At 43.4% G+C, this 16,137-nt stretch overlaps 1 protein-coding gene across 1 annotated transcript in view; it reads right to left on the reverse strand.

Annotated features, from left to right (window-relative positions):
* The window catches only part of LOC129325271 (mucin-5B-like), a 91,908-nt gene extending 82,133 nt beyond the window's left edge, over nt 1–9,775 (reverse strand). Inside the window, exons 1-4 of the mRNA XM_054972916.1 lie at nt 9,686–9,775; nt 7,399–7,467; nt 4,391–4,646; nt 1,014–1,125 (exon numbers count right to left, since the gene is read on the reverse strand). Coding sequence (XP_054828891.1) covers nt 1,014–1,125; nt 4,391–4,646; nt 7,399–7,467; nt 9,686–9,752 — 504 coding nt within the window. The 5' untranslated portion in view covers nt 9,753–9,775. The remainder of the gene's footprint in view (nt 1–1,013; nt 1,126–4,390; nt 4,647–7,398; nt 7,468–9,685) is intronic.
* Nucleotides 9,776–16,137: the final 6,362 nt, after the last annotated feature.

A 16,137-nucleotide genomic window follows, 5' to 3' on the forward strand; every position in this document is an offset into this window, starting at 1 on the left:
TGCACCAAAATAGACTTCATCAACGTTACGTAAATGGTTCAAGAAGCTAATTCAGATTTAGTGGACAGAAAATTTGGGTTTCATTTGTGATTCAGAAGCTCTATACTATTCATTAAAATCTAAATTTCATTGTAAGATCTGTAACAAAAGCTGTTCTCTTTCTTCCCATTGCACACTTTTTATTTGGAGCCCCCCTTCCTCCAAAACCTACAAGTCAAGTTATTGCCTATCAAAGTAAAATTTTATTAGGAAAGGAAATCTGGGGTAACAAGTGTAACCAGCAAAGGAGTTTGTATGATAAATTTGGAAATCAAATGTGTTCCCCTCCCCTTTAGCAATGGAGATTAGCTGTCAAATGTAAACACACCTTGGTCACTACTGTTGCCAGTTCCAGGCTGGGAAATTCCTGTAGATTTTGGGGTGGAGCTGGAGAGGATGGGGTTTGGGGAGTGGCAGGATCTCAGCAGGTTTTAAAGTCATAAGAGTTCACTCTCCCAAGCAGCCATTTTCTCCAGGGGGACTGATTTCAGTGGCCTGGAAATCAGTTGTAATTCCAGGAGATCTCCAGCCACCACATGGAGACTGATAATCCTTTTGGTAGCTATCTTCAAGTATGTACTGACTGCAAATGTTTCTAGGGAAAATGAGAACTGCTTGCAAATAGAAAAACATAATAGGTATGTATATACACCCAGTAACAGGCACAAGCATACCAAAGAACATGTCGTTAATATGACCTTGAAAATCCCCACATTGGCCTGTGTTAAAGTCTGCAGTGCTGGCCCAAATTAACTCATTTCAAGCCCCACTTGGGGCCTTTAAATTAGCAAATGTTATTTAGGTAGTTTCTGTATTGTACTTGGACTGAGTGAACGTGTATACAAAACGTGAGTCCATGAGGAATATACTGGTCTACTCCTGCAAGTGGTAGAGTTGTAGAATACTTTATTTCAGAGGTTTATATGCCACTGTGTCTGGATGATACCAGTCCTGCCTCTAGCGCTTATACTTACCATTATGTTGTCTTTTTTATTCCACATGAATTGTAGGATCTTGGCAGACATCATCATGTAGTTGCCAGCTGTTTCAATCCTAAATCCAGATCCACTGTAAGGCAGCTGAACCCTGATGAAAAAGCACCAGTAGTACTTATTGCCATCTTCATTCAGAAATGAAGTGTAAGCAGTGCAAAATGCCTGTGCTTCTGAGTCATCAGGTTCTTTGCATGATTTTTTCAAACTGTTCTAATCACTAGAGAGCCAATTTGGTGTAGTGGTTAAGAGTTCTTTAATCTGGAGAGCCGGGTTTGATTTCCCACTCCTCCACTTGAAGCCAGCTGGGTGACCTTGGGTCAGTCACAGCTTCTCGGAGCTCTCTCAGCCCCACCCACCTCACAGGGTGTTTGTTGTGGGGGTAATAACAACACACTTTGTAAACCAATCTGAGTAGGCATTAAGTTGTTCTGAAGGGCAGTATATAAATCAAATGCTATTATTGTTATTGTTATTGTTATTGTTATTGTTATTGTTATTGTTATTGTTATTGTTATTGTTATTGTTATTGTTATTGTTATTGTTATTGTTATTGTTATTGTTATTGTTATTGTTATTGTTATTGTAGATCAGTTAATAAAATGATTGGCTCCTGTGTGGATGATGAAAGCTGCATAGCAGGTCATACGGGAGTCCCTGGGTATGCAGAATAATATTTACACTAGCAAAGAAGATTAATAACAAGAAATAATTAACTAAAATAATCAAAATGATAACTTTAAAAAGTATTTTGAAGCCAGCCTGTTGAAGACTGAAAATGTTGCAAAAGCGGTGGAATGTTGAGAGCAGCTTAATGTCAGTTTATAAAAGGGAGAGGAGTTTCATTAACTGATAAATACTGGAGCAAGATTCTGGTCCAGTAGCATCTTAAAGACCAGCTGGATTTTGAGAGTGTGAGCTTTCAAAAGTCAAAGCTCCCATCTTCATATTCATTCAAAAGTAGAAGTATGTGGATTTTATCAGCAATGATACTGCTCTCTCACAGCCATTAGGAAGCAAAGCTGTTCTTGCCCACAGAAAGCCTCCCAACTAGAGATGAGCACAAACCAGAATACGAACCAAAAAACCCCACGAACCAGCCCGGTTCATGGGTCGGGAACCAGTGGTTCGTGGAAGCTCATTTCCATGAACTTCCACGGAACTGGTCTGCTGGTTCCGCTTGGTTTGTATTAAAGGGCAATGCCCCTTTCCCTGCTGCTGCAAAGCTGGGGCTGGGGTTTGTGGAGTTTGGGCCGTTTAAAGGGCCCTGCCGCTTGCAAGTGGCAGGAAAGGGCTCTTTAAACGATTAAATGCCCCCTTTCCTACCTCTGCTAAGCAGCCAGAAAGGGGCATTTAAACGCCACAAACCATGAACTGGTTTGCGAATTTGCCCCAGTTCGTGGGAGTTCCTGGTTCCTGGTTCGTGGAAGCCCCACGAACCACGAACTGCATGGTTCAGGTTTTTTGTGGTTCGTGCCCATGTCTACTCCCAACCTTAAACAACAACTCATTCACAACAGTGCACTTCCCGACACGAACTCTGGAACCAGGACCTGCAATAAACCAAGATACCAACTCTGTTCCTATATTCATTCTAACAACATTATCACTGGACTTAACAACACCAGCTATACCATTTCAGGCTCATTCACTTGTTTATCTTCCAATGTTATATATGCCATCAGCAAGTGTCAGCAATACCCTTCAACTCTCTATATTGGACAAACACATCAGTCTCTGCAAAAGAATATATAGGCATAAATCTGATAACAAACAGCATTCAAAAACTGGTGGAAGAACATTTTGATCTTCCAGGACATTCTGTTGCTGGCCTAAGAGTAGCAGTTCTCAAGCAGAGAGGAAAATTATAACACAAGATTGCTGAAATTGAGTTTATTTGCAAATTCTCACACACACACACACACACACACACACACACACACACACACACACACACACACACAGAGCGAGAGCGAGAGCGAGAGAGAGAGAGAGAGAGAGAGAGAGAGAGAGAGAGAGAGAGAGAGAGAGAGAGAGAGAGAGAGAGAGAGAGAGAGAGAGAGAGAGAGCTTACTAGGGACATTGGATTCTGCTTGCGCTACCAATGCTAATTTTCTGCTTTTCAAACCCCAACTCTATCAAGCTAATTACAGGATTATTATACCTTGTACCCTTACTTTAAATATACCTCACACCTTCTGGCTGTATAAAATTCTACATATTTCTACTTCTTAATATATCTGAAAAAGATAATTTTGACTCTTGAAAGCGCATACACTGGAAATCTAGCTAGTCTTTAAGGTGCTACTGAACCTAAATCTTGCTCATCTGCTGCAGATCAACATGGATACCCACCTGAAAGTGACAAATACTGAAGATCTTGCATTCCATCTTTACAATAATATTGCAAAAGATCCATGTCTTTATGTAATAGGTCATGTTCCTTTATTTCAGCACCTTCAGTTGTACATGTGTTACAATTTCAAATTTAAAAAACTGAACTTAAAAAGAGAGGAAGAAATCAATCCTCTGAAAGCTCTTAGGAATCTGATGGAAGAGGTTTTTTAGAGGGAGGGAGTTCCACATTATTCCCTCTTCCTATGAATCTTAGTGGATATTCATCTTGTCACTATATCTAATAGTAAAGTCCCTGTGTGAATTATAGACATAGCAGATCTGGGCCACCCATAGTTAAGGCAGCAGGCCCTTTCCTACTCAGAGGGTACTCCAGATACTCAGAGAAATAGGACTCTGTATTCTAGCCAAAAGAAAAATTTGGTAAAAATGAAGACTATGATCCAGAAGGAACAGAAATTTGTTGAGACTGGCAGAGTGTCAATCAAAAAGGACCAATGAGGAAGGGTAAAGAAAACATCCTGCAACCTGCTGAGAGCTCAGAATCCTGGAGGGGAGGTTTCCAACCCTCCCCCCCCCCATGATTCCTTGCAGGTCTTCAATTTGCATTGACAGATTAGGGCATTTCTTCTTGTATGATTTGCTTCATTGTGAACCTTACATCATGACACTTCGGGTGGGAAAGAAGGGCAAAGATATTCTACTAAGAAACAGAAGATTGCCTCACATGTTACCCTCTTCAGGTTTTAGAAGAGGTGTTAATTCTGCTGTTGCAAGTAAGAAGACGACATATGCAGGGATATGGGAAAATATGAGGAAGTGTTTTCCAAAGTTATACTTCAGTCTTATATTTCAAGCAGGAAACTAACTTATGCAGGGTTTGCTAGTAGTTATCATGAGTTTAGGGGATCACAAGGATTAACCCTTAGATAAAGTTGTTGATATCTTTGAATGAATCTGTTTAAGGAAACAGCTTTGTTTGGTGCAAAAGAATATGTTTCTACCTTTCATTGTTAACTGAAATGCCATCCATTTCCATTTCAATGTGCACCCCATCAAGTATTATGGTGATCTGGTGGATAGTCCTTTCCTCACTAATGTGCCTGATCTGGATGTTGAAATCCTCAAAGGGGGTATTGCAGTGGGAGGCAAAGACATAGTTGCAGACTCCAGGGAAATGATAGATGTCACCATCAAACGTCTTGTAGTAGAAGTTGCCCCATGTGCTACATACACGTCCATTGTGAGCTGGATTGAAGGCTGTGAATTCACAAGAGGTTGTAAAGGAAAATTATATACTTCCTGTGTCATAAAAATCATTATCTACATTTTAACCCATGTTTTGCTTCCTTATACTCATTTCATGCCTCTGGTTATATGTAAGTAACATTTCATATACTAAAATGGGCTCTCTTTTCTTTGCCCGCTTGTTGCCAAGCAGGCCCCCTCCCCTGCTTTAAGGCCTGCCATGAACTGTGTTAAAGTTTCCTGCGTTACTGTTTCACTGCTGCACAAAGATTGCTTTACACGTGTGTGTGTTAATGCACGTGTCAGTTTCCTGCCTGCGTGTCAATTACCTTGCTGCTGCAATAGACTGTGTAGTTTACTGACTCCATGTTTGGATAACTGCACAAAGGACTCTATTTCTGGGCAGCCCTGCCCTGACCTGTATCTGGACTTCCTAGTGTGTGTTTGGACTTTATTACAAGTGTGCCCCGTGCCTGCATTGCCATCTGCCACGGACCGTGCCTGTTCCCTGCCTTGGACTGTGTTTTAAAGTGTTGTTCCCGCTGCCCCCATGGAAGCCTGCCTCATATGGGCCCAAGCTCTGCTAGCAGCCGGGCGCCTGCCGGGGAAACCTCCAGCGAGCCTGGCTAGGCGCTCCCTGGTCAGTTCCCGCCTGGAGCCTCCCGCGGGCCGGTCCCCGAGCTTGCCCTCGCTACCGGGCAGCCTGCAAACCAGCCCCAGCTATGCCCCGCCGGCATCCATGTTCTCAGGCAGCCAGAAGACCCTGGGAAGAAGACTGCTTTGGGAAGCCATTTCGGCGAAGCGGGCACACCACGTCCGCAGCGAGAGCCCCTCGCCCCGCTCTGCATATCTTAGGAGCCGCCCCGGAGAAGAACTAAGTGCCGACCATCCCAAGCACTTAGAGAATGCATCTCAAAGAAACCTCCGCATTCCAGAAGCTGATGACATCAGGACAAGCCCTGTCCGCTGGAACATCCTTTCAGCCCACTTGGATTTCTCCCTCCCTCTTTTGTCCCCTCTTCCTGAGGTGTCACTTATCACAATCAGATTACCAAAGTGGCCCATCCAAGCCATTCAGTAGCCCATTAGACCCTTTGTTTTAATCTGTGAGAACCACCAAGTACAGCACCAGCCCCAGGGTACGTTTTGGGGTATTTAAGCTGGTCTCCCAGACCACTCGGTGCTCAGGCCATTCCCTATCCAGACCCCCCCCCCTTGCTGTCCGTGGCTCAGGCCATTCCCCATCCAGACCTCCTTGCTGTCCGTCTGTGGTTCCAGTGCTGGCATTGGGCCACCCCCCTCGCTGTTGTGTCTCTGCTTCGCTTCAGGATAAGTGAGTATTCCCCCTACCATCGTTGGGAACCAGCTAATGCGAACGTCTCTGTATTTCATACTCTGTATTTCTTAGATCTTGTATGTTCTCTTGTATGCTTGTGCAAGTTTAGGCTTACGCCACACTAAATACACGTGTTTGGAACTTATTTGTAGTCTGCCTCTTTGTCACTAGAGTGTCTGGGATCGGGACCTCCGTATACATAGGTTATGATCCGCGCTTAATTTTAAGTTACAGACTGCTATAGCTAATTCCCCATTATAATAAAGAGCAGTTCTGGTAACACGCTTTTGGCCTGGCCAGAGATAGACATTTGTGCTCAACTAAGAGCAGAGGCATGCTGATATTACCATTTATCCATCTCTAATCCAAGCTAAGTGTGTGGAGGAAACAGAGGAAGGCCTATGGTCCACCAGGATATTGGACAGAATGGTAAGGCTCAATTCTCCCTTGCTCAGCATGGACCAGAGTAGGTCTCGCAGAAATGCCAATCAACCTCCTTTCCATGTTGAGCATGCAAGATAAGAATAGAGGTTGGGTAGGGTACTTCTTGATGGTGTACAATGTCCCCTCTCTCCATTTGGCATGAATTATTGGTAGCAATATTGGTATATATTGGTAGCAATATCAGCCTATCTCTGCTCTGGTAATATGAAGGAGTTGGGAACTTGGGATCAAGACTAGCTGAACAGCGAAAATGCAGAAAAGAATCCTCTAGTTAAGCAGCTGAAATAACTCCAGATTCAGGTTGCCAGCTCCATCTTGGGAAATTCCTGGAGATTTGGGAGTGGTGCTTGGGGAAGGAGCTCAGCAGGGCTGTGATGCCATAGACTCCCCACTCCACCCGAAGCTGTCATGTCCTCCAGGGACACTGATCTCTGTAGTCTGGAGATCAATTGTAATTTTGCAAGAACTCCATGCCCCACCTGGAAGCTGGCAACCCTTACTCCAGGGTACTCATCCTCCCGCCCCCAGATTGGTGAGGAGCAGGCTTTCATCCCCTTCACTATCCTGTAGCTCTTCATGCAAGTAATCTGTAGTAGCACCTCTGTGGACCAGCTTTCTAATGGTGCCTCACTTCATGATAGCCATTGGAGGAATCACTATGGTTTAGCATATGGGTATTCAGTATGACCTTTGATCACACAGCCTTTTAATATGTACATTTGCCCATTTATTTAATTTCTACATTCAACTGTATTAACTGGTTTCCATTTCATTTATTGTATGTCTACCCAGAATGACTTCCCATAATGTCCTCTGTCCCTCTGCTTATCAACAAACATGTTGCATTCCAAATTTACCATGGCAATTGTCCTATTACTAATTTGTTGAATCACCAGCCTAACCTGCTTCCTTATTTGTTCTGCCATACTTATAAACGTATCTGCTCCACAAGAGTATATTGAGAGACTTAATTTGCTAACTTACAAGTTATAACAGGTGCCACTGTCTGTGGTGGGATGATGGTAACTGGTTCAGGACTTTCTGTGCCAGAAGCTACCAAAGAAGAAAGACAGGGTATATATTTTAAATTAGTAGATAAATCAACTGATGCTTTTATTGCACGTTGTGAACACAATCCAGCCTCCTAGGGACCAGGAGGCAAACATGTGCATGTTCTCACGCATGGAATGATTTTTAGAAAAATAGCAGTCCAAGGCAGTTGGTGCTCCTCAAAGCCCATACAGGAGCATGCTACCCACTTCTCAGAGTGTAAGAGGCTGCGAGCAATCAAGCCTCACAGCCTGGTGGGCATTCTAGTATGCAAGTTGCTGAGAAGCTTTGGAACTCTCCTCTTGATTTCACAAAAAATGCAGAGATGCCTTTTCCTTCTAGTCTGTATCTCAAACTAAGATCTATTTTGAATGGGTGCAGTTCAGCGGAAGTTTTAAAATCCTGTTGATTTAAGAGCATGTTTCAGCTATCCTGTTGAAATCAAGGATATTTTATAGGGTTTAACTTGAAGGATTTGTTACCACTACAAACTTACATCAGATTTATAGCACTAACTAGCATAGCATCTCCCCAAAGCATTCTCGGAATTATACTTTGGTAAAATGCTGAGAAATGTGCATTAAAGATTCCCTATACCCCTTATGGAACTACAATTTGTAAAGTTTCTTGGAATGCAGAAATGTACTAATTTGAGCTTGTAGCATAGCTGTGCCCTCAGGATAGATTATGACTGTATTAATTACCATGGTTTTTTTTATCACTGAATATGAGAGGTGACTTAAACAGGCAGTGTCAATTTTTTAAGTATGAAATTTCCAAGATACTGACGGAAATCAACATATTTGATTGTGGTGGGTTACTACAGTAGATGTTGTTCTATGTTTTAAATTTAAAAATAGATGAAAAAGGAAATATGAAGGTATCAGGTGATATCTAAAGTCCCTCTTTCATGAGAAGAGTACTTTTACTCATGCCAATTTTTCTACTGCAGACTGTAGTGTCATACTCCACTCTGCTCCTGAGGGTCCCTTGACCTCCAGAAACTGCTTTTCAGGGGATATGGGAGGCTGTAGTGGGAAAGGACAGCTCAAAAAACCCTGTTCCACTCTGCTCATGGTCTTTTTACCCTAACCTGGTCCTTCCATTTCATAATCAGTGTTAATTGTTGCTCATTAAATTGTAAGTGATCTCACACTTAAAAGAAATAATGCTCTTCCCTCTATATGCTCAGCAAAAAGATGCAGAACATGATCTAAAAATAGTTGTGCCTTATCCACACTGATGTCAAAGGGGCTTTAATTTATGATGTAGTAATTAAACATAGACCACCACCACCACCCAAAAGAGACAGTCCCTCAATCAGGGACTGCATTTTATGAGGAGCTGCTCTTTAAATTGGTTTGGAAGTTACTGTAGGTACAAATTGCTGTAACCATTTTTACTGTGCAAAGCTGGCTACAGTCATACCATGCCCATCATGAAAAAATGCCACCGGCTGTCTATTTGCTTCCAGGCATAACTCAAGGTGCTAGTTAGTACCTTTGAAGCCCTAAATTGCTGCAGAACAGGATACTTAAAGGATCATCTTAACTGTCAGGTAGGATCTTCGAGACAGGCCCTTTTTGTACCTGCTGGTGAATGGCCCTTTTTGTACCTGCTGGTGAATGGTCACCAAGAAGAGGGTGAAGGGAACTTCCTCCTAGTGGAGGTTCATCTGGCACCTAGCCTTGCTAGTTTGAGGTGCCAGGTTGCGTGTTCCTTTTCAGTGAAGCTTTAGACTGAGGCGTTTGTGGTTTTTTCTATATGTTTACTTATTGTCATAGGATGGGATTTTATATCCAAATGAACTGAAAAAAAATTGAATTAATCTGGTCTATTAAAATTCTTACAGACTTCTAAGTAGGAGACATGTATTTTCATAATGTGAAATGTAACAGAATTAAAATGTTTTAAGAAGCTTATATTAATAGCGAAATAGCAACTTTTCAAGGAAAGGGGCAATTATACTTTTAAAATTTAGTCCCCAAAGCTGTTTTCATCAAGATTTCATGCAACATTGTAGGCAGGCAGTATAGAATTAAATACCCAGCTAGCACACAAGCATTAAATGTTTAATTAAAATAATATTAGAGGAAAACCCCAATTTAAATTCAAACGTATATGGTTTACAAAATAAAATGAGTTATAATTCTGTTACTAATAATGCTGTCTAACTGCAGTTGTGTTTTAAATAGGAAATAAAAAGCAAAAGAGTTTTTACCTTTTTGTTGGATACAGCAGATCATAAGCATTAGGGCCCATAATGGGAGCCCCCTACCAAACCCCATCTTGACTGGAGTTCGGCAGGAAGATACTTACACAGCCTCTGGTCAGAAAGACTACCTCACCTGTACTCTCCAAGCCTTATATAGCAGACAATTTTGGCAACTGTCCTAGTTAGTTTGACAGGGCCTAACAAGGTGGGGCTGTGAGGATCTTAGTAGATGCAGAGGTAAACAGAGGATGCTCTTCCAGTTCTTTGGTGACTGACCAAGCATGTTTGCCTTTTGGGAGGCATATTATTTTTTGTCAAGGTTCCATCTAATAAAGGAAACTAGAAATGAATAACAAAAAGGTAAGATTTCTTCCCCATCTAAAGCAATAAAGATCCTGGAACAAAAAACCCATCAAGGATCTTTTGAGTCAGTATGTGGTTTTTTGAATGACAGATAGGCCACTGTTTAGGATTCTGGTTGCTGTTAAGTGATGCCCATCTCATCTGGCTAAAACCTGTCTTTCCTTGTTAGCACGCAGCTGGAGTGAAAGCTTTTCATGTATGGGAAACCACTATAATATGAGAACTATAACTGTGCTCTTGAGCAAATTTTCTATAAGAGAGGCTTATAGCGCTGAGTGTGTCAGAATGGTGCTGAATAATAACATATAGGGAACACACGAAATATGCATTTATATTTTGATATATATTTCATTAGCTATAAAGTTGCTAGCTCTTAAAATAAAAAATGCTGGTACATACTCTGGGACCTAGCCTGCTAAGCCATCTGATCTGGGGTGGACTGGGTCCAGTGGTGGAACAAGGAGCTGGAGGTTTTGGTAGGTTGAAGAGTGGAATTCATTCCCTTGATTTCTTTGGCATCAGTCTTCAAGGCGCCCCCTTCCTTGCACACTTTTTTTTTTTACAGTTGGCGCTATTGTATTTTCCAGTGGCTGAATTGCTATATCATCAAGGATTATTCATAGACATTCTTACTGTTTAGAGTAATATGTAAGCAACACAATATTTTTAAAAACATGCAGCTATTACAAAGGAAATAAAGAGTCAGTTTGAATAGGAAAAATACTTCTGACAGAATATAACAAGAAGCGTTGCTTAAAATAGGGACCAGCAGAGCCTTTCCAATGTTTCATGTTTGTATGACATGGCTGAAAGTGCATTCATTCCAACTTTGCATTTATGACTGGTACCAGAAAAATACAGACTGTGTTTATGCATATTGAAAGATTTAAACATTTAAACGGTAACTGAAGTGATGTACACTTCATGTGCAAAGGTTAGAGCCAGTGGTACTGAGAATTTTGGTACAAAGAAGACCCAGAAGGTAGAAAGCTGTAGGACAGAGTACCTAGGGACAAGGTGGGTAAGAGAAAGGTGGACAGTGGGTTTAGTTTGGGCTTCACTGTATCACGTGCTGAGGACAAAAAGGACTTTCTGAGTATGTAAACGTTTTCTTTCCCTGGATGAACTCTTTAGAGCCCCATCCTTGGATGGTGAATTTCCTGTATAGGAAGTAGAAACTCCAAGAACTGCAGTCAAATTTGTAAAAGATTTGTGGAGCAAGCATCTATTACAGATGGAAAATGAATTATAAAGGAGAGAAAGACAGAGAGATGACCAAGGCATCAGGAGAAAGGGGGAAACTCCCCTACATCTGATTGATTTTGTAGCAGGGGTTGTATTTAAGTATTAAGTATGCTCAAAACATAGTCTAAAGTCCTTTAGTAAGACTATATTGTTACTTTGTACATTATTAGAGAATAAATAGGGATGATTGCATTTGAAGTTACATTGTCTTCCTGGATCTAGTGAAGAAGATGTTCAGGAGTGCTTGCAGGTGCAGAGCTTTTCTCCTTTCTTTCTTCCTTCAGCAACTCACAAGCCCTCCAAAAGCTGATACTGCTGGTTATAGAACCCAAGTAGCCAGAAGCAACTTATCCCAGAACATGGTAGCAAAGAGCGGGCCTGGGCAAAACTGTCCCCACCCCTACTTGATTTTGCAGCAACAAGTTCGGCTGGTGCATGAATGATGTGTGACCAATTTTGCCTACTCTTCTCCTAAGAGCAGCTCTTCAGATGGTGGGGCCCACATGGGTTTTACAAATCACCAGCATCATATTTTCCGAGGCCCCAAAGATTTGCTGTGGTAAGGAGGAAAGATCCGTGTTGGAAAGTACCTTATGCTGGTGCTTTTTTAGTTCAAACTCAATATTTCTATGATGCTGCAATTTTTCAGTTTGTAATGATATTGTCCCTGTGATTACATGTGGTGTTTATACTGTAGGGAATATTTGATATCATTTTACAGTATATGTCTTGATATGTTGCAGCAGTTTATTATTAAGAGTAAAGGTATCTCCTGATTACTTACAATTAGAGATGGGCACGAACAGAAAAAAAAATGAACATGATGCTCGTCGTTCATTGCCATCCACGAACAGGACTCACGAACAACCACAAACATGGCCCTGTTCACAAACATGTTCATGGTTGGCTGTTCATGGAGGCCAGCAAGCTCTCCTCTGGCCATCATCCAAGTCAAGATCCCTACTGCACCACTCCCAGAAACCTGACCTAAGCAGGCACCAGGAAAGGTACCAATAATAAATAATAGCTTGGCCCAGAGCCTGACAGCAGCCCTGGAACTTGAAGGGGTAGATCCCTATCCCACCACACACAAAGAAAATTCAAGCTCCAATGCACTCTATCAAAATGCCAACAGCAACTCTCTCCCTCTCCACTGTCTGCAAACTAAGCCAGAGCTGGGAGCCCCCTCCCCCCTGCTCTTTGCTCCCTTGTAACAAATTTGAAGCTCCACACTTGAAAGGAAGACCTGCCTATGCAGCTAAATTGGGTTTAGATTGGGGTTTCCAGGGCAACAGCAGGAGTTCAGACAGATGTCAGGATTGTTGCCCACTGTCCCTCCATATTGTTGCCCAGCTTAAGATATGTTGCAATAGCCTCGTGCACCTGTTCCCTTGTTGCTTTCCAGATTCCAGGATGGTCGAGCCCTTATCTCAGATGGCTCACCGCAGCGGCCTTGGGACAGCTCCTTCCTGTCCCGCTACTGATTATATTCGGCTGGGAGAACTGGAGGGGTAGGGGGACATGTGGAAGGGTTGATATAATGTATCATGTACTCAATGCGTCATTCTTAACAAGAGACCTGTGTACAGCCAGACGCCTTTAATTGCTTCTGTGTAACCTATGGACATATGTATGGCGAAGCCTATGATATCTCAGTAAAGACCCATTTACTCAAGAGAGCTTGGATTTCTTGCTGCAAGGGTTGGGAGTCACCTTCAACGTATCCTGTCTTCCATAGACTGACATATTGTTAAGAATCCTCTTTACCTCTGAACCCGTACCCCGGAGAGATGGCTACCGGCTTTTTGTCGACTGAGCCACTCGACCTGGGAGGGATGGATGCGGAGGATCTTTCCCTCCAACCGGTCTGGCCCCTGGACTCGGGGCCGATGGCTGGGAGGACTTCTGCGGACACGGGGGCGATTCCCGGAGTGGGGCCACCCATCTGTCATGGTCCACCTTGCCCACCCCGAGACAATGGGCTCCTCAGCTGAAGGAGGAGAAGGAGCGGCGCTGCAGGGCTTTATTTGCACGCTACTCCATGGGAATGGGGCTCAGCAGTGGTCTGGACCCCCAATTATCAGCCATCCTGGAGACCCAGCCGGGGCGAGAGGCCAGGGTGGATTACACTTGGGAGACGTTCCAACTCTCCGTGGAAGCGGAGTGCCCAGTGATAGCCAGTGGCGAACAGGAGTTCTGGTGGGATGAGGTGGCGGGCCATTACGTGGAGGCGCCTGGTTTGCGCGAGAGCTCAGCTGCCAGAGGCCTGGAGTCCCCTTTCCAACCCCTGACCGGCCCAAGCCGGGTACCACCACAGGAGCTCCAACGGTGGAACGGGTGTACCTGGAGCAGGGGGCGCCCAAGCCAACCAAGGGCACAGAACAGCAAGGGGGACCGTTTGGATGCTCTCATGGAACAAGTCCAGGTGATGCACTATGACCTACTAGCAGTGACATGCCTAATGAAGGGCTGGGTGGATAGCGCTCGCAGTGTCCAAAGAACCCTAGCACCCCACAAGTTTGTTGAGATCGGGGACCCTGGATTATACCCTGCAGCTCCCAAGGAGGGGGAAGGGGGGGCCAGTGCACCCATGCACCCCCCTCAGGTCCCCCTGGATGTAGCACAACCAGTGCTGCCAGATGTAGAAATACTCAGAATCGAGGGGTCCCAGGAGACTCACTCCTCCAGCTCGAGTGAGTATCAAGATGCCTCTGGGACACCTGTCAGGGCAGGTATGATGCAGGACTCGGGGGCCCTCACCGAGCCCGATTTTTCCCGGGAGGAGTGGGAACGTGCGTGACAGATGCAGCACGCCTGGGAAGAACTCCGCCATGAAGCCCTCCAAACCGCGGGAGGTCCAGGCTGCGGGGAGGAGGAGTGCCGGGCCGCCCAGGCCGAAGAGGCGCAATACGCCGCATTGGAAACCCAGGTGGCAGCTATGAGGGGAGAGTTGGCGCAGGTGGCACACCTGTGCTGGAGCAATTCTTACGCTGCTACATCAATTATCAACAAGATAATTGGACAGACTTTATCCATTTCACCAAATACGCATATAACAATGCGATCCATAGCTTAACCGTAGCCTCACCCTTCAAAATAGTCCATGGATACTAGGGAACAGCCTTACCCTTCACAACCAACCCCGAATCCCAAAAAGCCGGGGATACTACCTCAATGCCTATTAGCTACAAGCTCTGGTTGTTGATAATCTGTCATTGAAATAAATAACCTTAATTTCAAAGCCATTTAACTAGTATTCCATGAATTGATTAGGAGTTGTATAAAGTACTTTCTTTTGTTTGTCTTAAACATGCTGTTAAATCATCTTAATTGGTTTTGTAAACCTAGTTTCTGGTAATCTGAGAGAATTAAAAAAAATTCTTTCTGCTCCAGCTACACTATAATTTATAAACCTCTACAAGGGCCATCCTTAACTGCCTTTAAAAAAAAGCCCTCCCTTAGACTTTTGTTGTAGAGAAGGAACTCCTGTGCCCTTTGGTCACTTTAGCTGACCTTCTCTGTACCTTTATCAAATCTATTATGTGTTTCTAGAAAAAAAACTCATAATGCAGTTACTTCAGTCTAGACCTTCTAATTTGGGGCTTAGACTGAAGAAATTTTGCATAGAATGTCATTATACAAGACTCTCCTCATCATTACACACAATTGAACATGCATGCACACAAACAACTACAAAATATTTGCAAGAATAAATATATCTGTTATTGCTACTGGAAGAGTTATTTAGGTGTTTTGATTATTTTTTTTCAAATGTTACTTACCTTGGGATGTGAGATAAAAGTACACATGTAAATATTTATTTAAAACACTCTAAGCCACTTTCTACCCATTTTAGAGTCCCCAAGGTGGTGAACAATCAAAACCATTAAAACATGCTTAAAACACACACACAATACAATAAAAAACATGAATACATAGAAGTATGAACTGAAAGGAGGATTAGTGAGAGTCAGCAAAGGAACATCAAACAAAACTGAAAAGCCTTCACCTGCTGATAGAAGAGATGATAGAAGAGGACAGTATTCCTGGGGAGGGAATACTGTAGGTTTTTTGCCACAACTGAGAAGGCCCATTAAGGAATGCAAGCACGATATTATTAACAAAAGTGATGTAACAATCTATCAGAGGTCTCCAAATTTTATTGACAGCTATTCTGAGTAGTAAAAAAAATCCCAAACTACTCCCCTGGCACATAACAAAGTTTTGTTCTGTCCTAGAAATAGAATATGGAGCAGGAAGAGAACACTGGAAATTAAAGCATATAGCAGAAAGGAGAAAAATCCTATGAAATAAAATCTTTTAAAAATAAAAATGCCTAGAGCAGATCTTTTTGTGATCTTATCCTATCTACTAGGGAATACATGAGCTAGCAGCCTGAGAGATACTGGTAGTTCATGAGATACCTCTGGAAGCCCCTGCATTAGAGGAATATGGAAAAATATTAGTGTTGCCAGTCCCAAGCCCTGACCCCTGACTCTGCTCACTGGGCTGGTGGGGGAAGGCACCTGGGGGAGGCAAAAACACAAAGTGCATATGTGCTTTCTCTAAGGCTGCCAGGTCCCCCACTGGGCACGGAGGATCCCCCACTCCCAGCTTCTTCCCCCTCCCCCACCATTCACCTGGCTGGCGGGGTAGAGGAGAGGCCCAGAGAACAGGCCCAGGAGGCAAAAAGCCTCCCAGGCCAACATGCACCAGGCGTGTTCCTGCCAAGGCCAATGACATCACTCCTTAAGTGATGTCATCGTGCCTGGCAGTGGGCATGCTCCTATGAAGCCCCTGTGAAATTGGCCCGTGAAGTGCAGGAATGCTCCTATGCTTTACAGTAACAT

The sequence above is a fragment of the Eublepharis macularius genome, chromosome 2, assembly GCF_028583425.1.
Source record: "Eublepharis macularius isolate TG4126 chromosome 2, MPM_Emac_v1.0, whole genome shotgun sequence".
Taxonomy (NCBI): domain Eukaryota; kingdom Metazoa; phylum Chordata; class Lepidosauria; order Squamata; family Eublepharidae; genus Eublepharis; species Eublepharis macularius.